At 40.4% G+C, this 25,162-nt stretch overlaps 1 protein-coding gene across 1 annotated transcript in view; it reads right to left on the bottom strand.

The window, feature by feature from the left end:
• Nucleotides 1-25,162, bottom strand: part of LOC103360327 (contactin-associated protein-like 4) — a 164,656-nt gene that overhangs the window by 63,707 nt on the left and 75,787 nt on the right. Inside the window, exons 5-9 of the mRNA XM_008286033.1 lie at nt 22,874-23,021; nt 20,524-20,727; nt 5,617-5,792; nt 3,039-3,185; nt 489-756 (exon numbers count right to left, since the gene is read on the bottom strand). Coding sequence (XP_008284255.1) covers nt 489-756; nt 3,039-3,185; nt 5,617-5,792; nt 20,524-20,727; nt 22,874-23,021 — 943 coding nt within the window. The remainder of the gene's footprint in view (nt 1-488; nt 757-3,038; nt 3,186-5,616; nt 5,793-20,523; nt 20,728-22,873; nt 23,022-25,162) is intronic.

Raw genomic sequence — 25,162 nt, 5'->3', positions numbered from 1 at the left:
AGAGGTGCAATATTGTTTAACAACGGAAACAGCGCTGCACATTTTTAGGCAATCTCTCCACGGAGACGCTGATAGTGTTGTGTTGGGTGGAACATATGAAAAGTGCCACAAATAGTCGGAGCACAAAACACACACACACAAAAGCAGAACTAGAAAAAGAGGTACGCTGTGTGGCTCCATTCTCACCTCCGCACAGCTGATTAGTCGCTGAAGTGTGTGTGAATGTCAGATCGATGGTTTTCTAAAGTTACAGATAACAGGTGAGACGGACATCCACTATCTGATGTGGGAAAAGTGTGGGGTGAGAAGGTTTCCGAAGCTATCCAGCCATCCATCACGCCGTTTGGGCAAACCATAAATCCAACTTATCTGTTCCCTTTTGTCCATTTAACTAACAAGGAGCTGCCAAGTTAGGAGAAGTGTCTCGCTTTGATATAACAAATGTGTGGATCAGTAGATTCAGAGGTGTGATGAAGACTTGAACCTACCTGTGCTGAGCTCCAGCGGGGCCCTGCCGGATTTACTGATCTGCAGGCGAAGTCGGGCCTCACTCAGGTACAGGAGCACTGTGCCATCCTGCTGTGGGAGGTCAAACGTCAAGAGCAGCCCCACCTTGTTCCACGTCCTGAACTGCAGCGTTACAGAAGCGACCCCCGACGACCAGGACGTCAGGCCGGGCAACTGGAGGAAGCTGTGGGAGTCAGTGAATGTCACGCCGACTGAAACTGGCTCAGCACAAGAAAAGGTCACATTGCCCTGAGAAAGAGAGGTGGTATGGGATAGAGAGAGAGAGAGAGAGAGAGAGAGAGAGAAATGATTATGAAAGAGGTAATAAAACATGAATATTCATCAATTGCAGAGGCTGACTCGGTTTGACTGGATGTCACAGAGGTCTCATCAGCACCTCTCTGGAAAAGGACACCTGTATTACCATATTGATATCAGCTGAGCAGCTACAATGCTGTAAGCTGCCATTCAAAGCCTGGAGCATCAGGGTCAGACAGCTTTTGCATCAACCTTTACTACTGAAGTCACATCTCCTAATCCCTGTATGCACAGACAAATAGAGAAGATGCAACAGAAAAAAAATAATATAAAGCAGCATTAGCATGTCAAGGTTTCTACGCCACAATTCTAAAAACCACTTAACCGGTGAGTCATGGCTCTGGAAAGATCCTCAGCATCAGATATGTGTTGTGCATAATATTATCATAGTGTGAGGCACACATTATACATTGATTTCCACTGTCACGCAACAACACAGAATAATTCATATCATATAAACTTTGGTGATTAATGTCTTCTTCATTTCAACTTCTGCACTTTTCTTGTGCAGTTCTTTTGCTTTGGGCTTTTCTAACTCCAAAATGTGGATGTGATGACAGTGGTGATGATAATGAAGGCGATTATGATGAAGCTAATGACGCCGATGATGATGATGATGATGATGATGATGACGAGTGTAAAAATAGAGAGGATGATGATGCAGACGATGAAAATAATGATGATGACAATAATAATCATGACAGTGACCATTAGCATGATAATGACACTGATGATGAAAAGAGGGGGTGAAAAAAGGAGGGAACACTCGGAGGAAAAGTCTGAAGGGAGCAAAAGTGATGAAGTTGTTGGAAGTTTCTCATCATGGCAGCCATTGATTTTAACTCTGATAAAGGATGTTAACAACTGACACACATAATTAATTACTGCTGTGATCAAGAGATAGTCAAGGCCATGCAGGGCTTTGCTAGAATCATGAGAAGGTAGCGAACCCTTTTTATTTATTTTTTTGTCATTGGTAATTGACTAAATTTGAATGAACCTTGAATCCATCCATCACCACCCACTTATATACAAAGGTTTCATGGATGGGCCGGTGGTAAGTTGATGGATATGAAATCAGAAAGCAGAGGCATTCAGCTTCAGAGCAACTGCGCAGTAAATGATTCACCAGACATGCAATAACAGTAGATATTTTGTATTCTTGTAAATCACACATGCACACTATGGTGTTATCTCACCACGCACAGTTAATAGTGGCAACATATTGTGCAACGATACGAGACCAAACAGCACTGTAGGATTAAGGCATAGGTTTGATATATAAATAGGATAAAAACCTGAGTATATCCTGAGAAACCACTTATTTTCTAGTCAGTTTACGATGTCAAGCCCAGCTCAATACTACAGTTCCCATGAGCCTCAGAGATGAAGCAGAATCCTTCAATGTTTGGAGAATACGGTTTTGCAATGACAAACAAAACAATGCCACAGTTACTTAATTGATCCAGAATTGATCCAGAAATTAGATACTAATCAGTTCAAGCTGCTGAATGCATAAACACAGTTTCACAAAGCTGTAAGAACAACCCCTCCATCAAAGCAGTTCTTTCATTCTTTAATCCGACTTGGATTGTGGAATTGTGGATTTGGATTGGACTTTTCTCTTTTTTGCACACTGTCTTGTATCTTTGGCATTACATTAAAGAAGAGATCAGATGGGTTTTTTTGTTGTTGTTTTTTTTTAACAGACTCAACCAGGAAAGCTTTGTGCTGCACAGAGAGCGGAGGTGGAGGTGCTAGGCAGCATGGTAACATAACAGTTTCTGTGGCAGGGATTTCCAACGTGGGGCTGGGAACTGAAGAATGGTCACAGGACAAATCTGTGTGGTTGTAAGAAGATTATTGAGAAAGAAGAAAAATAGTGTCATGTTTTTCTCCTTTTTCACATTTCTAAATTCTTTCATTTTTGCAGTTGAACTACTCAATACTAGACACATTTCCCATTAAATTACACAATTTAAAAGGAGAACATCATTATCTGGAGGTCATGAGAAGGTGTTGTTTTGCTATGAAAGACCACAAGCACTATTACTTCTGAAGCCCATAGCTACCTGATATAACACTTCCCCCCATCGCTAGTCCGTAGCTCCAACACTCTATATCCCCGCAGTCACCTATTTGTCCTTCTGATGGACTCTGAATGCCAGATTACCATAAAGATGTTCTAAAAATGCTGAAACACAATAACTTACCACTACAGTGACCTGGGGGCTGTTGTGTTTAGCCAGGTGTATCAGGTTGAGGTCACTGTAGAGCAGGTTTTCCATGCAGCCATGAAAGTTCCTGTTGGAGAGGATGGGTTTCTGCAGTCCATGGCTCTGCACAGCCGCCAAACTCAGCTGCACAAAACATCAACACACACACACACACACTACAGTGAAACCACTGTACAAATAACCACTGCCCCCTGAAAGATTTAGAGGTTGCAGTAAAAACTTTGTATTTTTGTCTCTTACAGAGCACAGAGACTTCCTGTGGGGAAACACAAGCAAAACATCCATAGTTGCATCCTCTTAATTCACTCACTGTGCTCTGAGGGGAAATTTTGCAAAGACTGAATGCACAAAATTCTGTCTTGATCCCTTTGAATAATTCTTCTAACCTTGTTAATAACTGGATGAGTTGGTTTTGCAGAGAGACTGACCACCTCCTGCTTTTTCATTCCATAGGGGAACTAATGTGTCTTGAGTGGGACGTCTGGTTTATGTAATGAGCATATGAAGTTGAATTAATTCCATTCACATAAAAACTAGGAGTTTGCATGTGATGTGAGCAGCGGGGAAAAGCATACTTGCAAAGGGACGTTTCTGCACAAATGCAGGACTGTGACGAGTGCCCGCCTCACCCTCTTTATTTGCTCACAACTGTTCAACCCTCACTTGTTCGTCAGCTTCTGAGACCTTGGAACCGGGGCAGTGGTTCGTGACTAAGCCTCTTTGATTGGCTGTATGAGTTGCGTTGATTGGCTATTGCAGCTACAGACTCATTAGTTAAATTTAGTTAGACCTACAGCTTTCTCTGTTGTTATTTTTTATCCAATATGGTGAACCACTGTCGGCCCCAACAGCTGTCAGAGTAACAAAGCGTCTAAGCTTCAAAGTAAAAAAATTAGAACCGCAACAGACCAAAATGTAGTTTCATACCATTTATAAAACACAATGACTGACTTATGTGGTGACACCTGGAGCTTTTTCGGGGTTTTTTTTTAGTACTAACTTGTATTTTTGTTGGCTCTGCAGGTGGCGGCTCATAATGATCAGGGACTCCTGTGGCACCCAGTTGTTCCTGGTTAAGTTGTGGCTGCAGTCAAATCACTCTACCTGCTTCTCTCCACAGGCACCACACAGCCTGGTCTGGTTGTGTTGCTTTAGTTCACTCCTTATGTTGTGGCTTGCACCTCATAGCACACCACACACACAAAACGCTGATCTCACTGCTTTCCACATCCTGAAATATACTTGTTTAATTTTGCCTTTCATCTGGTTGAATTTGGCTGAATAAAATATTCTTTCAATGTTATCCCTGATGTGTCTCTCTTCTGTCGTGGCCCCTTTAGCCAGTTCATAACACTTACATTATGACGGGGTCCTCATTAGCATCATTCGAGAGCAGAAATGCGCTTGGTAATTACACAAACAGCTCAGAGGACAGTGATGTGAAGTACATTTACTCAAGTGCTGCACTTCAGCAAAAAATTTGGGGTACTTGAGTGTTTCCATCTTCTGCTACTTCAACTCCACTACAATTCAGAGGCAAATGCTAGACTTTCAACTCTATATTTATTTGAGAACTTTAATTAGTCGTTTGCACATTCAGATTATTACTGTAAAATATAATTAACAAATATATTATGATGTAGCCCATTGTTGTTAGAAGGTCCCACAGTGATGTATTATTTTTAGATTAAGATGAAACTTTATTGATCTCCAGGGGGAAATTTACTCAGCAGTAAATATTAAAATCAGCTTCACCTTTAATAGCTGCAACATTACATTGATGAACGCATTAGTGAATGAAAAATTATGCTGTATGCATTATTCTGACATCAACCATACTGCATAATGAGTGCTTGTACTTTTGGGACTTGATGTATAGTTTGATGCAAATGTTTTTGCACAAAAAAAAAACTGAATGCAAAACATTTTTGAATTTCTACACTGTGCTATTGTCAAGTTTATGCAAGTGCAAGATCTGAGAACTTCTTTCACGGCTGTTAGAGGAAAAGAACATGCCAGAGACTGTAGTTAGTAAAAATGACCAATCAAAGGAGCAGGGGTGTCCCGCCTTGAAAGTTTCAAAAGTCAACTTGGTGAGTGAGCGACTGTTGAACAGTAACGAGTGCATGTGGACGGTTGAGTTTGCACTCGTCACAGCCTCGTGCTTGAAGGACTTCATGTGTGCATGTGGAACAGAAATGCTTCTCTGCAAGGATGGTTTTCTGCTTGTGGATTCTGGTCTTTGCACTTGTATCATGTGTACACATTTGGTTGTCATGTTGATGGGTTTTGAGACTCATTAAATGCAATATGAGTAACTCCTTCACTCAGATTCACACTATCGAGCAGGCTGATTGTGTTGCAGGATCACTTGTTGGCTGTTTGGATACATTTGCTTCACTTTGAAAGACCACTGTAACGAACATGAAGTCAAACAGGGTATGACTGCCATACGAGGTTTTGCAAAGCGTGAAAGTAAAAACATTTCCTCAGGGTGTTTGATGCTCAAAAGATTCGTGGTGATTGTACTGATTGCGTGAGTTTTTCTTCTCACCGTATGAATGTGCCAGTGGCTGAGCTCAGCTGGTACGTGAACCTGCTGCGTGTTTTTATCCACGGTGAGGTTGACGTGAGTGCTGAGCCGCTCCAGCTTTACATGGTGCCAGTGCTGGTCATCCAGCAGACTACCCAGAGAAACGAGAAGCTGGCCACCAGACGATGAACTCACACCTGCAGCACGGAGGGAGGAAGGAGAAAAAGGGTTGTCATGTTGCCATGATGGTGCATTTTGACAGAACAGATAATGCAGAAATGCTTTTATTTCCACTTCCCGCTAAGGATATTTTTTCTCCGGTGTGTTACCTCAAAAGCACTTCAAGGTCAGCATCCTGTGTGTCCTCCGTGAAACAGTTTTTAAAAGAAATCAGTCACTGTCTCCTAATTCTGGTAGCAAGAAAATATAAAGGATTTTTTGTGTTTGATCTATTAAAACAAAAAGAGTCACAGAAACGCTGCTGCTTCAGTGGACTATTTTCATCTTTGTTTCAAACAGGGAGCAGGACACTAAGGTCACCGTCTCTCATTAGAAAGCACATATCTGTATGCTGAAAGGGAGGACAGAGCACGATAAATGATGATGCTGCAAAATGATAGCAGGACATAATTAATGACAGAACCAACACCAGCAGGTCTAAACTTGTGGATCCATCTCTGCAGTCCCTAATGTGTTGAGAGAGAAAAGAGGTTCTGCTGACAGAACGAGCTACAGCAGAAGGAGAGAAACACACCAAGTCATTATTTATGAAGGGCATTCTCCTCATGTTGGACAGACACCAATTAGCCACAACATTAAGACCAGTGACAGGTGACATACCTTCACCATCTCGTTATAATCCACGCTTCTGCTGGGAAACTTTGGGTTCAGGCTTTCATGTGGATGTAACTTTGATGTTACTTTGAGTCATCAACCATTACAATATTAGACAGGTGCTTTAAATGCTGTTACTAACTGCTGTAGATAAATAGATACCGAGATAAATTAAATAAGAATAACTAACTAATAATACTTTAAAATGTTATTTAGTTATATATTTTTTTTACAAATACACAGATTCAATTGCACAGATTTTACACAGTGAAATCTGTTTACAGATCTTGTAAAGTACTAAAAGAAGTTTTTGTGGCTCCAGAGGAATCCATGCAAAATCGGATAAATTGCCTTCAGCGATGGTCAATTTCGTTTCCATCACCATATTACTCTCTTTGATGAGCACCAGATGGATGTGACTGTGAACTGGAGGGCATTATGCATGGTGATACTGTAGCAGCCTATCAGCAAGGTAGATGCCCCCCAAAACAAACCTTGCTTTATTGTATTTTTTTACTCTAAATGGAATCGTGATTTATAAAATGAATATCATGCTGCATTGAAAGAGACTTTAAACTAGCAACTGAAACCATACACAGATTGGGAAAATGTTTAATGAGGTGACAAATCAAGTGTGAATCAGGTTCATTTTCTCATAGGCTTTTATACAGTCTGACCACTTTTTTGCACACCAGAGGACTTGCCCCCTGCTGGTCATTAAAAAGACTGCAGGTTGGAGGCTCTTCTGCATTTGCGTTACTTTACCTGGAGGCTTAATCTAATTTTATATACAGTCTGTGAGACACAAACACAACAGCTTGAGTGGTTCTGTCCCAAGGAGGCCAGTTCCTCTCCAGCTTCCAGTCTTTATTCTAAGCTAATTGCCACAGAGCTCAGACATGAGAATAGTGATAACAGTATTTCCCAAAATGTCAAACTATTCCTTTGACAATTAGGCCATTTAAAGGGGCGACATATTTGGTTACACCTTGAATAAGTGAAAATGGAGAGGGAGAAATCAATACAAGAAGTCTAAGGGCAAGCAATAATAGAAACACTTAACTTCCATTCATGAAACACCCTCTCTCTTTCTCACTCTCTGTCAGTCTTAATTTCCCTCATTCCTCTGCTGCTTGCCTGCATGCTTATGAGAAAGTTGTGAGAAAGACGGTTCGGTCTCGGAGCACATGAATTCGAAATAACACAGCTGTGTCACACTGCAATAGCTGCTTGATTTATCCAGACTGAATGGACTAATATTGAATGTTCTTGTCTTTAAGCTGAGGGGGTCTGCATTGAACACTAGTTTCCACTTTGCGGGAGTCTACTGTTCCAGACAGTTCCCCGAGGCAATATCACCTAATCATATTCTGTCTGCTATTCCACTATGGCTCTTCGCTCAAGCTCTAAATCTGTTTATGAAGGACGGCAATGACAGGTCTTATCAGGAGATACACGGTTATAATTGTTTCAGGATTTCAGTATCACGTGGTCCCCATATTTGAAACACAGCTTGACTGCAGAAGTAATGTACTTTCTCCAAACCAATTCTCAGCTTTAGTCACAGTTGGAAAACTGACTTTATTACCATAAAAACATAGTGGGAAAATAAAGCTCAAAGATATTCATGGTTAGAATGTCCCTGCGGTGTGTATCTCTCTCTCTGTCCCTGTATTTAAAAAAAAAGAAAAAACATGTTGCCAAAGTATCTACATAAACAGAGCAAAGTGAGTAATGCATACAATGAATACACAAGAAAGTAGTGGTATACATAAATAAATGTTATGTCACCTTATCCACATACAGCAGATTTCCACCTGTCCTATACGAATGTGCTGTCTCAGTAGTTAGTGACTAACATGTGATAACACAGTAGAAGAAGAATAAGGCCGTGCTAGCAGCACTGTGAGGCTTTGAATTAAACTCAGCATCAGACAAGTGAGCCATGACAATATGTTCGCTATGACAACGCAAACCTGGTAATATTTAGGAAGTATACAGTTGAAACCAGAAGTGTCATATTCTGTATAAAAAGACACACCATTTTTTCCCTCACTGTCCAACATTGCATTTTGCTATTTGCTAAATGCCAGAATAGAGAGAGAGAGATTTTTTTTGGAGGATTTTTTATAATTTTCTTCAAAGTCAGAAGTTTACATACATTTCCTTAGTATATGGCAGCATTGCCTTTAAACTGTATGACTTAGGTTAGGTGTTTCGGGTTTCCTTCCACAAGCTTCTCACAATAGTGATAGAATTCTGGCCCATTCCTCCTGACAGAACTGGTGTAACTGAGTCAGGTTTGTAAGCTGCCTTGCTCCACACACCTTTTCAACTCTGCCCACAAATTTTGAGATCAGGGCTTTGTGTGGGCCACTCTGTAACTAATCTGGCAGTATTCTTAGGTCATTGTCCATTTGGAAGACCCATTTGCGCCTAAGCTTTAACTTCCTGGCTGATGTCTTGAGATGTTGCTTTAATATTTCCACATAATGTTCTTTCCTCATGATGCCATCTATTTAGTAAAGTGCACCAGTCCCTCCTGCAGCAAAACACTCCCACAACATGATGCTGCCACCTCCATACTTCACAGTTGGGATGGTGTTCTCAGGCTTATAAGCTTCCCCCTTTTTCTTCCAAATGTAACGATGGTCATTATGGCAAAACAGGTCAATTTTAGTTTCATCAGACAACAGAACATGTCTCCAGAAATTGAAGTCTTTGTTCCTGTGTGCATTTGCAAACTGTAATCTGGCCTTTTTATGTTGTGTTTGAAGCAATGGCTTCTTCTTCTCCAAGTAGCCTTTCAGCCCATGTAGGTAGAGGATTCGTTTCACTGTGGACAATGACACTCTCTGAACAGCTTCAGCAGCATCTTCACAAGGTCTTTTGCTTTTGTTCTGGAGTTGAGCACATTTTACACCAAAACACTTCATCTCTGGGACACAGAACCCGTCTCCTTCCTGAGTGGTATGATGGCTGAACATTCCCATAGTGTTTATACTTACGTATAATTGTTTGAACAGATGAATGTGGAACTTTCAGGCATCTGGAAACTGTACCCAAGGATGAGCCAGACTTTTAGAGCTCCACAAGTCTCTTCCTAATATCTTGGCGGATTTCTTTAGATTTCCAATGTTGTCACAAAAGGAAGCAGTGTGTTTAAGGTGTGCCTTAAAACACATCCACAGGTGTGTCTCCAATTAACTCAAATGCTGTCAATTAACCTATCAAAAGCTTCCAAAGCCATGACATCATCATCTGGGCTTTCTCAAATAGTTTGAAGGCATACTAATCTTAGCGTATGTAAACTTCTGACTTTGAAGAAAGTAATAAAAAAATATTTCTCATTATTCTGGCAATCCTAACTGACCTAAAACAGAGAAAGTTTAGTCTTATTTAACATCAGACAGTGAGAGAAAAAAAAAGGTTTCATGTCTTTTTACACAATGTATGTAAACTTCTGGTTTCAGCTGTAATGTCTATGCATCATGTGCGCATGGGTTTGGGATACACAGTCCTACCAATGGCATCAAACTATTTCACTGATCAGTGGCTTTGCAGATATTTTTTATGAGGAATTAAAAGCAATTGACAACATTCTTAAACCTGAAGAATATAAAAAATGCATTTTGGGGAGGAACATTGAGGTTAGCACAACTTTTGTTTGTTTGCAAGAAAACTCAGCCGATGCAGTCGTCATCTTGTCAATATAAGAACTTACAAGAAATCCCGAGAATAAGCTGCTGAAAGAAACAACCATCATATTAAAATGGAAACTATTTCTTGTCAGGATATTATTAGTTATACAAATTCATGCCATCTGAAATTAAACTGATGATTATTTTTAGGAAAGTTGCAGTTCATTTGCATACAGTGTGAAATTGAAGTTCCAGGCTGTTTTCAGGGTAATTTCACTACCTTAACTTTTAGGCCCTTATCTTGGTCATCAGAAGGGGAAGATATACATGATGTCTTGTTTTTAATTTTAGTAGAGTCTTGACTATCTACATCTTCTATCATCCATCCATCCATTATCTATACACCGCTTAATCCTCACTAGGGTTGTAGGGGGTCTGGAGCCTATCCCAGCTGACTTAGGGCGAAGGCAGGGGACACCCTGGACAGGTCACCAGTCCATCGCAGGGCCACACTTAGAGACAGACAACCAAGCACACTCACATTCATACCTACGGACAATTTAGAATCACAAAACACATGTTTCGTGCCAACTGGAGATAGATGTAACGTAAACGTATTTTTAAAAGCGCCATTTAAAACAGAAGCAGAAAAATGATGACAGTGTGGTTGGGTTACAAAAGGGGTGGAGGAGAGAAGATTCTGGGAGCTGAGTGGAGCTGTACCAGTAGCAGGGCTGGACCTGAACATCCAAATATCTGAATATTCAGTCGTTGTGGTGTTATCCGGATATCAATTTTGAAATCTGAATATACTTAATATACAGGTATAAGAGATTGCCAAAGTTTTTATCCTGAGAGGATTGTGAATGTGTTTTCCTAATTTTGTGTCAATCCTTCCAATAGCTGTTAAGAAATTTCACAAAAGAAACCAAAATAAAAAGTCTGGGAATAAAGTAGTAAATGGTAGTGGTTGGTAGATACCAATACTAATCATTACCATCATGCTATTCCCATGCTATAATTGCTAGGAAGAAAAAGTTTTTTTAACAATTGGAACTGATGAAACTTACTTTATGATACACAATGATATACTGTCTTTCCACTTTCACCTCCTAAATAGTCTGTCCCAAATGTGCTGCAAGTAGTTCATTACATGCAATAATTTGTGGACCCAGTTGGGAAAATTATGTCTAAAGATCAACTTCTGCTTTGGGCACAGAACATTTGTTTTCCTTCTCACCATTATTTTAAGTAGCAACACATTTTAATGAACCAAAAAAAGTCAACAAGTGTGGGTTAAATTTGTCAATGTACCAGTGACCTACAAGTTTAATACATTGCCCCTGGATTGTATATACACAATGTCCCTGGTCAGAGACAGGCCAGGGGCAGCTGCTGCTTGTCATCCATGCTGTCTCCCCTTATCTTCTGTAACCTCGTTCCACTTTCAAGTCACACTGCCCACTGTCGTTAGAGGAAACAGTGTCAGTCATTCATGTACATTTTACATTTGCGTTCTCAAAATCAGCTATGAGTGCGGCTTCTGTTGTTTTTATTTACAGATATGCACGATATTGTTGCTGTGTAGAAGGAGTCAGTAGTAGGCAATGTATTACACAGCTGGAGAATACAGTCCAGTGAGCGCCATGGCTACCCATGCAGCTTCATGCTCTTCTGAAAGTCTTATGAGGCTGTTTACAACAGAACCTCCTGGAGGCTCACTGTAAATCACCGTAGACAAAGTGGGATAAAGTAAGCAAATGCAACAGTAATCACCACAGTTCATAGCCTTCTATTTTGTCTGCCAACTGGCACACTTTGTCCAGAGAGATTCATTCAACAGCACTGTTCAGATGCCTGGGGGAAGATTTAGTTGCAGCTTTTGTTTCTGCATGCGATGAGCAAAAACCCGATTGTGGTGATTTTTATTTTTTTTGTTTGTTTGTTTTGTCACTGTAAAATCTGAAATATTCAGTGTTTTATTGCTGCAGAATCTAGCCTGCAAGGAGACAGCAACATAGCATGTTCCTAATGCCGAGAATACAGAGGAAAAAAAGTGTCTCACTTGACATGCAGCTTGCTCTGCGAGCCTCTCTGATGCCACCCTAATTTAGTCAGCAATACTTAACACCATTCGTCCAGAAGGCACTGGAGCGGGACACAGTAGCCCTCAGTGCATTTACTGCTGTGTATTACAGCTTCTCAGTGACAGTTCAGAATTGAACTGAATTATGAACCAGCAGGCTACATTATAACAAACTGACATTTTGATAAATGTAAAGCATAGAGGAAATGAGATGGTTTTGGATAGCCGACATAAATCTTAATGAGCCACTCAATTTATTCCAACGACTTGGACAGCCACGGGCAGACAGAGAGGGTCCAACTGTCTCATTGCACTTATTTGTTTGTCTGTCTGTCTGTCTCCATAGTCACTGTGTGTTGGTCTGTCAGTCTGTCTCTTTGTTTTCATCCCTCCATTAATTTATGCTAATGGGTGTTACTCACTGACTAACAAAAGCACATCTCTGCTGGCTGAGCTCTTTGTGTTTGTGTGTTTAGAAGCTATACGTATCCCTGATGCTGAGTGCAAGTTTGTGGTCATTAGCCATCTTTAGTTCCTCTGTGTAGTCAGCCAGCTTGTTTTCCTCATGACGTGACATGCATCACCGTTAAAGAGAGGACCGGGACCGACAGGATCAGTTTGCCAAATGGGAGAGATAAGTATGAAGAGCCTCGGAGAATCTCTCACAGCCTCCTATGGAGATAATACATCTAAGCCTTCAGGTATTATCTTTGCTCTGTTAGTCTGAGCTTCTCTTCTCTTCTCTTCTCTTCTCTTCTCTTCTCTTCTCTTCTCTTCTCTTCTCTTCTCTTCTCTTCTCTTCTCTTCTCTTCTCTGCCAACAGCTGACTGTGGAGGAGCATGCTGTGGCTCGGGGTGGATGCTCCAAGCTATTGATCTAAATTACACTGTCTGCAGACTGTAAACTCCTGGGAGAGTCAGAGGGAGGGAGTTTTGTGAAAAAGGGAGAAAGAGAAAGAGCATGCAATTGAAAAAGCCAAATAATAACCTCTGAAAAAAAAATCCAGCAGGTGAAGAATTGGGCCGAACATATGAGAGAGACTGAGATAAATAACAATGGAGAGAGAGGAAATAGAAAAGGCAAAAAAAAGAAGAAAGGGCAGAGGGCAGGCAGGGAGGCAAACAAAGAGGGCAAGAGAAAGAAGCCTATAGTGTCAATGGCGATTGAGAGGGAGGAAAGTTTTTTTTTCTTTTCCCCAGTTTTCCATTGGCCGCATTGCCAGATTATCACAGCTCAATCTAATCTCAGCTCTGTAACAACAACAACCTGTGTTTATTTTCGTTCTCGGCTACCCAGAGTTCTTTGTGCACTTTGTTGACTATCAGCTCGAGTCTAGCAGCCAAATGTGACAGGCGTCACTCAGGGAGCTGATGTCAGACTGATGGCTTTTACAGATGACACCTCTCCACAGCTGACAGACGCGAGACAATACCACCGGGGAAATAACACTTCCACCCCTTCCTACTAGAGGGAATTGGACAATATTCTGTTTTTATTATAAGAGTGTAGAAAGAGAGTGACAGAGAGAGGTTAAGGCGAGTGTGGAGGTAGGAAGAAAACAGACGGATAAACTATAGCTGGGTACAACAAATTCAGAAGTTCACAAAAAATCTTCATTTTGTACAGAGAAATACCAGTGGGACTGTGGGATTCAGCATGTGTGTACCTGTATGGTAACATAATGAAAAATAATGCTTGTGCTAAATGAAAGATTCTTTCTGCAAACATTAATATGACACTACGATACTAAATACCCAACTCTTGCGATGATGTTTTTACGATTACACTGTACAAATGGATCAACATTTCCACGGTGTCCCCCAAGTAGTTTTCATGTTTAAATTGTGGCAAACAGTTTATGAAGTTGCTTATTTCACCATCTAAGCAAGTACACAGTGGTATTCACACAGTGGTGTGTACAGCATATAGAAGCAGCTAAATATCTTTTTCAAACTTCCAAAATAACATTCCAAAATATCTGCATGTCATAGTTTAGAATTTCTGGCCACTGCAGCAGTAATAAACTCAGGTCAACAGTATATTAACAATCATAGTTCTCCATCTTATACTTCCAGAAAGTGAAATGAAACATTCCTATGGAAGCCCAGTTCTGATCTATGTTATTTTTGACCTACTATGCCCACAGTGGGTAACCAGCTGTGGCATCATCTCCTTTATCCCTGATCTAACTTGAGCCTTGTCCACACGTACATGGCTATTTTTTTATTTTTTAAAAATTGTATCCATCAAGTTATAGGTCAATGTAAGCAATTTTGGAAAACCACTTCCCTAGTGAAGTGATTCAGAAACTCCATTTGCAGTGTTGGTGTGTATACAGAGAGAAATCGAGCCTATTGGCTTGTGACATCAGACGCATCTCCTTTGTTTTCATAAAGTGATTCTGTGCTATGTTTGAACATGATTAAAACAGTGCTGCTTGTAACTTTGACAAGAGGACTCTTTACAGGTGTCACAGAGTGATCTTGTGTGTATGGGAGACACTGAGTGCCTGGGTGGCATGTGTGCCTGATTGTAACCCCGCCCCCGGGATTGTGTGTTAAGCGTGTATGGTGGCAGGTCCTGAGAAGCAAGGAACAGGAGCAGACAGAGGGAGCGGCTCCTGGGTTGGTGGACGGCAGGCCAGGTTTGGGAAACACACACAGAGGGCGACTGGCTGGACTGGAGCGTGGACAGCGAAGAGTGGCCGGTGACTGGAAGCGCCGTGGGAGTGGTGGAGGGGGAGCGTGAGCCAACCCCCCTCCCTCAGCTAAGTGCCGTTTTATTGCGGTTGCTGGAGTGGTTGCAGCAGGGCCCGCTTGCATGGTTTTAAGTTTTTATTTTTTTGCTGTGACGTGTGACTACAAGATAGCGGTGGCCCTGTCTTAACCAGCCCCTGTAGCATCCAGTGTCTTCACCAGTCACCGGTTTGTCAATCACACGGCCTGTCCCTTACGCAGGTCGCCCCTCATCCTCCCAAATGTCGGAGAAGAGGACCGACGGAGGAGGAGAAAGAGAGGAACCTCCATGGAAGCCGCACTGCAGGACTAACTGGTTACTGTCTGGCTTGACCAGGATTTTTCTCTAGCCCCGGATTAGGAACATTTTAAATTGTCTTTTGAACAACTCCAGCCTGTTAATAAACCTTGTTATCCTTTAAATCAGCATCACATTGAATATTTATTTATATAGAGTGCTCCCCCTGGGACTCAGTGTATTTGGGGCTTGCCACCCCTATTACACATGTTTATGCCATTAACCACCCATATGTTTCCCGAAGAGCAGTTTTGAAATTCAGTGTGATGGCTCTGATTGTTGCCTGACTCCTGACTCTCAGCTAATCCAAAAAAAAAAAAAAAAGCAGAGGTGAAGCTTTATTTGAGCTAAGGCAGGCCAGTAAAATGTATCTGGGCCATGGACTGTCCTATGACAACACCCACCAGTCACTCAAAGTGTCCATGACCTCAATTATGTATAACTTCAAGTCTGTTCAACACATCAGCCCTGGCTGGCAGAGAGCTCTCAGCCTTCTCTGCCTTGTAGCTGGTTCCATCATTGAAATGGACTTTTGCACACTTTTTTGTTGTATTCTTGCACTCTTGCACATTATTTGCACTGCACTTCACATCGGACATTTCTACTTAGAGTTTAACCCTTTTTTGTACATTTTGCATTTTAAATTTTATTTTTGTTTATTTATCTGTATTTATGAAGGTGGTATCTTTACTCTTTGTGCTGTAATAACCAAATTTCCCCTCTGGGATTCATAAAGTATTTCTATTATAGCCTATATTTTATTATAATACACTTTAAATGGGTGAGTTTTACAAAAAAAAATTGACACCTGTATAGTTGTCAAAAATGGGGAAATTAGTTATATTGACCAAAACCAGTTTTGTACCTGGCTGTAAACGTGTTTGTTTCTGCTTTAGATGTAGACATTTCAGCAGGGGGTCTTTGTGGATTGAGCCAACCTCTAATGGTCATATGAGGAACTGCAGTTTTTACCACTTCAGCGTTGGCTTTATTCTTCAGTCCTGCAGCTTGCTGCTTAGTTTACACATAAATGTATTACTTTTCTGCTGCATTGAGAAAAAGAGGCATCAGGATCAGTCCACAAAAATGATTGCCCCCTTTCTCAATGCACAATTGTTGCTAGCCTAATGGAACTGATAACGGCTCGTTTTAGGCTTCTGATTGGCCAACATGGCTTTACTGTTGAGGTTATAACAGGCTTGTTGGTTTGTACTGCTCTCTGGTATTTTTGTGCTTTCATGTAAACTGAGTTTTGGGGGGGTAATGGACAATAGTACTGTGGTAAATAATACCCAGGCACCTATGTAAAGCACAGACACTGCCTATCATATATGCTTGACCAAGCAAACAAAGGCAACTTGATCTGAACATTATGTCCTGCTCACTACCACAACTTGCCAACAATGTTATCTGCTGCCACTAGTCTCATGATTAGCTGCTACTTAACATGTCCTTTGATCTGTTTCACTAAAAAGAAGCTCAGATGAGAGGATATACTAAAAAACAGAGCATCAAAGAAATTCAAAATACTTGATATTGTGTCCTTCTACATCAAAGATAGTGTAACATTAGAAGGAATTGTTGCTCTTGTATAAATATTAACGTATAATCTAACATCACAGAGCCAAACATAGCATGAATTCCCTTTTAGGATTTATTATTCAAAGTTCTATTTAAAATGTAGGACCAGAAAACCAGTTTTTGTCTGTGGAAAAGTGATATATTCCCAGTATGAAATGAACAGGGAAGCCTTCAGCCCTCACTGGAAGGAAGGCATGGCTGGTGAGCAGAGCACTGAGCACTCCAGCAGTCATTTGGCATGGCTGATGAGAGGTTTGCCATATGGTGATAATATGACGGCCTGGCAGTGCGACAACACTTCAGGTTTACCCTCATTTACACCACCACACACACACACACACACACACACATTTCCTCCCGTAGTCTCCACAGTGCTCCAGTCTGTGCAGAGGCCATGGATCATGTTAGGCTGTGCTGGCCCACTGAGCTCCACAGAGTTCAGCCTTAACACATGTTGCTAGCATCCATCATAGATTAAAAGAGACACAGTCTTAGAGAGGGCGTCAAGCTGAGACAGAAACAGTGAGAAGGAGAGAGACTCACTAGATCGAATGAAAAAACTGTAAAAACAACAACAACAAAAAAGAAAAAACAAGGCAAAATAAACAAGACTTCCCCAAGAAATGACTCTCCTTCTTCATAGTCAATTAACAACACTGTATTAACCTCTAACTCGCAATGGTGGAATGCATCAATTCCCCAAACTTCTTTAAAATCTGATTGTTTTTGTCTGAAACATTACTTGAGACATATGGATAAACAAATGAACACTGTAGTGAGCTCATTTCCATACATAGAAAGAAGAAGAATTCCCCTGAGCCTCCTCACAATTAGATCAGTGGTATCTCACAAAATCACATCTGACAGCTATGAAAGCGAACCAGCAGATGGATGGAGACCACCTTTAACGCTCACTCCATTTCATTGTTGGGCCCAAGTGTGCTAAATATTAAATTTCATATATAGAGACGGGGTGATATAAGCCCTGGAACCTGCGTGAGCGCACAATTACGCTGTACAGTTTGAAGGATTTAGCCGGCATTTATTCAGAACAATGAACAATGAAGGAACAGATAGTGTTTGTCAGCAAAGCTGCCCAAAAGAACTTCCAAAATACTTAATAAAATTCAAATATCTAAAGTTTCAGCCACTGAGCAGCACAGGTCTTCAATCCCTGTCCCCAAGAAGTCGACTATTGCTGTTCTTTTGTTCTACCAAACACTCAACTGCATTTATTGTGAGTGAGAAATGTTGCAAAGACACTGCTGTGAGGTGTGCAAAATATTCACTTTAACCAATAGGAAAATCCATCCACCCATCCATTATCTATACACCAGGGTCGCAGGGGGGCTGGAGTCTATCCCAGCTGACTCAGGGCGAAGTCAGGGGACACCCTGGACAGGTCGCCAGTCTATCACAGGGCTACACTCAGAGACAGACAACCAAGCACAACCAACAGGAAAATGATAACGAAAAATTTAAATTAAAAAGAACAGAATCACAGAAGTGAAAGAAGACAACCTATTTAGATAGAAACACTCATCAAACCTTTAGGACTCATAATGCTCCATGAAATTGAGAAACTCAACCTAAATACACAACTGCACTCATCAAAACCAGTGAGATCTAATGTGAAAACTTTTTTGACAGGGAGATCTCAGAAGTGTACTGAGCGAGCAAGAACAAAAGTGCAAGATTCTTCACAAACTGCCACATGTGTAGATAAAATAAGAGAGCATGCAGGTGCTGAAAAAACAACACAACCTTCCAATGAAAAATTTGGTTCTGACGCATCAAATGAAAAAAGCTTAATTCAAGCCAAAAACATTAGCACAATCTTTTTTTATATTGATTGATACAGATCATTATCACTGTGTGCATTTAATCTCGTTAAGTAAAGGAGGGAGGCGGTCACAGTTTTGCCTTTTGTTATTCATTCTGCTCTGTTTTCTTCTCACCCACTCCTGTCATTAAGACCATCCTCCCCCCACCTCACCTGTTTTTCTGCCTGATGCATCACCTGATCTTTTCCTGCCTCTCTGCTCACCAGATTCCACTCCATTAATCAGCCCCATGCAGTGCATATGCACGCTTAGAGAGTAATATAATGTAGTAACATAAGGAATAATGTCATGTAATGAAAACAAACAAGACATAATCAGATTATTGATATGTTTAGTAAAAATAGGAATTATTAGCAGATTTTCATTTTTAAAGTCCCTCTCTGGTTTACCCAAAAAAATAAGTTACATCTTTACAGCTTTTTTTTTTTTTTAACCTACGTCTTTGATTAAAGACTGCAAGATTATTCCACACTACATAATTGTAGTTGTAATAGTTATTCAGTCATACATGTTTAAACCGAAAGGCAACTCTGAAGAGGAATAAAGACACAGAAAGCATTACTCTGCAAGCTGACAGGATTTGTTCCTCTGGTATGTTATGTAAGAAACACCAGGAGTATAAAAGAAACACCAAATGGACGTGTTATTAAGGCAAAAAAACCCTGATTTTTACCAGAGGTATTCTTTAAAATATATTTTTAAATAAAGACAATACACATTACAACACTTCATCAGCCTTCCAACAAACACCACTGTGTTCCCAAGTGAAACCATAACTAATCTGCCATTATCCCAGTACTCAGTATTATTATTGTGATTATTAATAATCATAATAATAATAAAGGTAAGAACACATAGAAATCCAGCTTGTCAAATACAATAGTGAGTTAGCTAACCTATCATTACTCATTTCTTTAAAAATACGCTGAATGGTTACTAAAAATCTTTTTTTCCCCCTAACATTACATTGGTCTCTTGTCTTGTACAGTACAGTTAAATAAAAGTCAGTGGTTCTACTTGGATCACGTCACTGACTTCATTTTTTAACAGGTAATTGGTAATTGTCACCCCCACTACACTTTGCTTCTATTCATCTGGCAGAGTGTCTTTGTGCTCTGTGGCTTAATTTTCCCGTCTTCTGTCTCAGCTCTCAGTTCTTACTTGCTTTTTTAACCTTGCCTGTATTTCTTATTCTGCCTGAGCATGCTCCCTGTGTTTTGTTTGCCTGCCTGGTTTTGTGACCTTGATTATGCTTTTGTAACTAAAGCTCACTTTTGCTTTTTACAACTTTTCTTTTGTGACATGCTCTTGGGTCCTCTGAAAAGAACCCTGATAGAGATATTCATTGAGTTTGTTAGACCTCAAGGATGTATGCAGTGTGCTTTGGTGAGTAAAACTGAATGAAACTTAACTTGTTTGTTATACAAGAAAACTCTACATGGAGCTTTTTGATTTAATGTTCAAAGGACGACGTTACGTTCACATCAGGACTGAATCCTAAATAGGTCATAGAGGTAATAAAAGTTTATTGTGGTAGAAATCTATCATTTATTGCTGAATCACAACTTCATCAACATGACTGAACATTTATGCCTCAACAAGACAACAGCAATGACACACCAATTTTGTGTGACTTTTCCTTATGTGTTTTATTTCATTGTTTTTGTCGAACGTGTGTCAGATATGTAACCCTGTTGCTGTAACTGGATAGGCTGATTGTGCTTATTAGGCCCAAACAGAACATATATATTTATCTTAAATTACAATCCATTTTTCATTGTCCATTATCAACCAGTCCAAGTGCCAACTATAATATATAAGGTAATAAAGCAATTCTAAACTTTTGCTCATCATGAAAGTCAATGTAGTATTTATTCATGGCTGTACAGCTGGGAGACAAGTGGCCTACCTTGCTGGTGGTAGAGAAGCAGCTTTCCTTTCTCCAACACCAAAGTGAGGCTGTGATCTCTCAGTCCTTCTGCATGAAGCAGCGTACCAGAATTCTTTAGGGTTTTAAACTTCAGAGAGATGATCTCCATCGTCATCCAGCTCGGCCGTACACTGAGTCTGTAGACCAGGCTGCTGCTGCCATCAAAGCTTGCCACATCAGAGGCTGCAGAACAAAACAGAGTAGAAAGAAGAGCTTTATTCTGCACACGCTGCTCTTCAGTAATAACAGTAGGTTAATAATCAAGAGGTGATCGCCTTTATTAATTTACAGTGCCTATAAAAGCATTCACCCCTCCCTTTGAAGTGTTTCCCCTGTATGGCTTTTCAACATTTAATCATGGTCAAATTAATTTGCCATTTTCACAAGACTGTTTTTTTTTTTTTTTTTTAAATGGACTCTTTCAAGTTAATGTGAAAACAGATTCTACAAATTTATGTCAGTTAAATAAAAGTATGAAATGTAAAATACGTGATAGCGTAAGTATTCACCCGCTTTAAAGTGACTCACATAATTCAACACAGGGGCTGACAACTGGTGCTAGAATTTAGTGAAATGGAGATCATCTGAGTGCCATGAACGTGTCTCAAGTGGCTGTGGTATAAAGACTCCTGCATCTGGAAGGTCAAGTCACCAGTGAAACAGTATTTCTGGTTATAAATACACCATGAAGACAAGAAAACCTTGAAGGAACTCTGTGAAAAATAAACACAATAACTGTTGAATATTCTTCATCAGCAACAACTTTATGGGAGAGTGGCAAAGAAAGCCACTTTTAAAAAATAAAATAAAATAAACTCAATATTAAATCTCAACTAGAGTGCAGTAGAAGATTTGTAAGAGACTCTGAAGTCAACTGGAAGAAGGTTCTTTGGTCTGACAAGACTAAAATTGAGCCTATTGGCCATCAGACTAGACGCTGTGTTTGGGTGACACCAAACACTGCACATCATCACAAACACACCATCCCCACAGTGAAGCATGGTGGTGGCAGCATCATGATGTTGGGATGCTTCTAGGGAAGCAGGGGGGGGGGGCTTGCAAAGGTAGAAGGTAAAATGATCGCAGCAAAGTATAGGGAAGGATAACCTGATGCTCAAGAGAACTGTGACTCATTTTACAACCGGGCAATGATCCGAGGCATACAGTCAATGGGTTAAAGACAACAGGATGAATGGATGTATAGATTGACCAGAAGGGGTAAAAAACTTTAAGCCCTAAAAGTAACAATACACATCTGAACTGTGCAAATAAAATGACAAACAACATAAAACAATATTAGTGCAACACAACAGCCTGTCCTAAACCAACATTCAACTTAGGACATTTATAAAGCAGACAGGTTTCTTGCTGTCTGCTCAAATGCTTGAACTACTTGCATTCTATGATTGAGCCATTTGTCATGTTTGTTTCTATTGTTTCCCTTTTTATTGTATTCGGTAATGAAACAATGTGGTCACTGTACATCTCCCAAACAGCCAATATTTTCTATTGCATGGCATTATTTGTATTGTTTGAACAGTATTGATTTTCTCTGCTTGTTTTTCTCTGAACTAATGGTTTCTAAGGAGCTAGAAAACCTTTGTTCCCTTAACCTCAGACACCACAGCAAAGCTTACAGTTGAGTTCCAGTTAATGACTACAGAGCAGCAACCACAGACCAGTGAGGTATTTAAATTGCATTGTAAGAGCCACATTCATGCGAATCTATATGATAAATACATGAGCTGCCACATTTTAATATTTTCAACACAGTTAAGTAAACAAGTAAAAAGTGACTCTATAGTAGTGTGTATTTTTATGCAAGTGAATATCTAAATTGTAGGGCAAGGACTGCTTCATGGTTCTGAATGTGTTCCATGTATTTGTCCAACTTCACACCATATTTCATACAAAGCTTCTAAAAAAAAAGAGGCTATGTGCAGTTTTTGTTCACCAAACTGCACCTTCAGCCAAAATCAGTCGCTAATAACTCTCTCCAGGTTCTCCGGCTTCCTCCCACACAGTCCAAAAATATACTGAGGTTAATTGGTGATTCTAAGTTATCCGTAGGTGTGAATGTGAGTGTGCTTGGTTGTCTGTCTCTAAGTGCAGCTCTGTGATAGACTGGTGACCTGTCCAGGGTGTCCCCTGCCTTCGCCCTGAGTCAGCTGGGATAGACTCCAGCCCCCCACAAAAGTGGTGTATAGATAATGGATGGATGGATGGATGGATGGTGTAAATAAACAAAGAGGAAAATTGAAAAGCCAGATAAATAACTAAAAAAATATTTATGTTGCCATACTAGTTGCCACAGAAGTTAAAGACTTACTGTATCGACAGCCATATATTTCCAGTCTAAGTCCAATCCTCCCAGTGGGGTTCCAGTCCAGTGGAATCAAACGAAGATAGCGAGCAATCACTGGCTGCTCCAGTTTGTACTGGACCACAGTGTCAGCATTACTGTTCCCTGGAAAAGCCTGCAACAGCAGAACCACATGTTAGTTTGCATCGTTATTAGATTTAGTCATTTGTCTACTGGTTGCTGCAGCAATAAAAATTTCTTGTTACAAGATTGGAACATCTGTGATGTAGGATATGGACAGACACAGATGCCCAAAAGGATTCAAAAAACTTCATTTGAACTTTCCAGCACCCAAGTCACATGCCATAAAAAAAGACAGAACTGTCCTGCAGGTCACAGGGCCATGTAAATCAGCTCTGCAGACTCGGAGGAGTGAGGAAGCAGAGCTCCCTTAGGAATTCCCTTATCACACCTATCAAAAGATCTAACACAAAGAAGCTTTTGGGGGAAGACAAAGAAAAACATTCAACCACGCAGACCTTAGCAGATGGCCTAAATGGCTGGGTGCAATGAAGTGCCCCGGGCGTAGCGTATTGCCCTGCTGACCCCTCATTTCCTGTGGCATGCAACAACTGAACTTAACAACTGAACTTATGGATGAACAGAGAAGACAGCACCACAGGATGTGCCTTATTATCTTATGTTGAGTTTAGTTGTTAAATGTTATGGTATATCATGTCCTGATAAACACTCCAAAGCTTAATTGCAGTTGGATAAGTCCTTTTTTAATTTATCGGCTTGTTATATAATCATATATCCCAAAACTGCATTATCTTTGAAACCGTACGAGCTAGATGTATCACGTTTGGATTCTTTGTGAACCGCTAGATATGATAGATTTATTTTCAGTAGTTTTAACTTTGTATAATTGAAAGTACATATAGTTCTGAAGGAACATTGTTACTTTCAGAGCAAAACTCTGACCACCTCATGACCTCCCTGTGATACTGGGATGTCATATCTAACAGCCCCTCTGGGAGCGGAGCTCGCTGTGATTGGTCAGTAGTTTTACTATTAAAAAGCCTCTTCACCCGAAAAGCAGGGGCATGCTCTAACTGCCGTAGAGCTGCTCACTTTGGTCCAATGTAGCAACTTCAATTGCCACGCCCTGATCCAACTCAAGCTGAAGGCCTCGTCTCCCAGACGCTGCTGCACCCACCAAGGACACTGCAAGTATCAAGCTTCTGTCTCTAAACGGGTGTTTTATGATTACAATTGGCCTTCTGACCAATATTCCAAATTTAACTGATTATCTGCTGCTTCAGGTGAAAAGACTTTTAAGCCTCCAAGCCACCACTCTGTTCCACATTCGGTTTTCACACTCATATTCTCAACCAGCATTTTCATCATTGTTTGTCTTTTATATTCTATGTGTGTTATTATTATTATTTGTTTGTTTGTTTAATTAGTAATAAATGTTGTGTGTGTGTATACAGTTGTTTCCTGTGTTTTCTATGGCTTACATCCAGTCACTTTACGTATCTGATCTTAGTTACCTAAGCTCTAAGTTAATTCCCTTAACTTTATAAAACACTCTTGACTGAGCACCAAGAGTAAACAATTTATTAGAATTATTATGCTGACTCTGAGATTATATCGCTGGACAAATAATTCAAAGGTTGGTTTTAATAATTTTAATTAATGCAATCACTTGCTTTGGTGTGAAAATAAGTATATCTTATTTTCCACCCACACTAAATCTTAGAGTGATGAGCAACTCTTTGAAGTATTAATGCCTGTGTTACCCCAAACAGGAACAAATGTCCGTACACATATGCACTGGTCAGCCACAACAACAAAATCACTGAGAGGTTACGTGAATAACATGGATCATCATGTTAAAATGCAATGTTCTACTGGGTCCTGGTATTCATGTGAATGTTGCTTTGATATGCACCACTGACTTAATCAATTTTGCCATTCTACAATACCAACAGCACTCCCTTACAGTAACAATCTCCTTAAGCAACAATGCATTCTGCCATACATACCAGGCATTGACCTGGTCTCCAAGCTTCACAGACCTTTATCCGATCAAGCATCCATAGAATGCATTGGAAATACCCTGATCCATCGAGGTCTCACTCCAAAACCCACAGGACCTTAGAAGATCGACTGCTAACATCCTGGCTCTGGACACCACAGAACCCCCTAGAAGTGCCATGTTGTAGCACAATGGATCAGGTTTGGTGACACAAGAGGAGGACCTACACATTATTATACAAGTGGTTTTAATGTTGTGGCTCATGTGTGCAT

This window comes from Stegastes partitus, unplaced genomic scaffold, assembly GCF_000690725.1.
Source record: "Stegastes partitus isolate 25-593 unplaced genomic scaffold, Stegastes_partitus-1.0.2 Scaffold426, whole genome shotgun sequence".
Lineage (NCBI taxonomy): Eukaryota > Metazoa > Chordata > Actinopteri > Pomacentridae > Stegastes > Stegastes partitus.
Note: the sequence above shows the minus strand (reverse complement) of the source record. Positions and strands in the feature narration are given on the sequence as shown.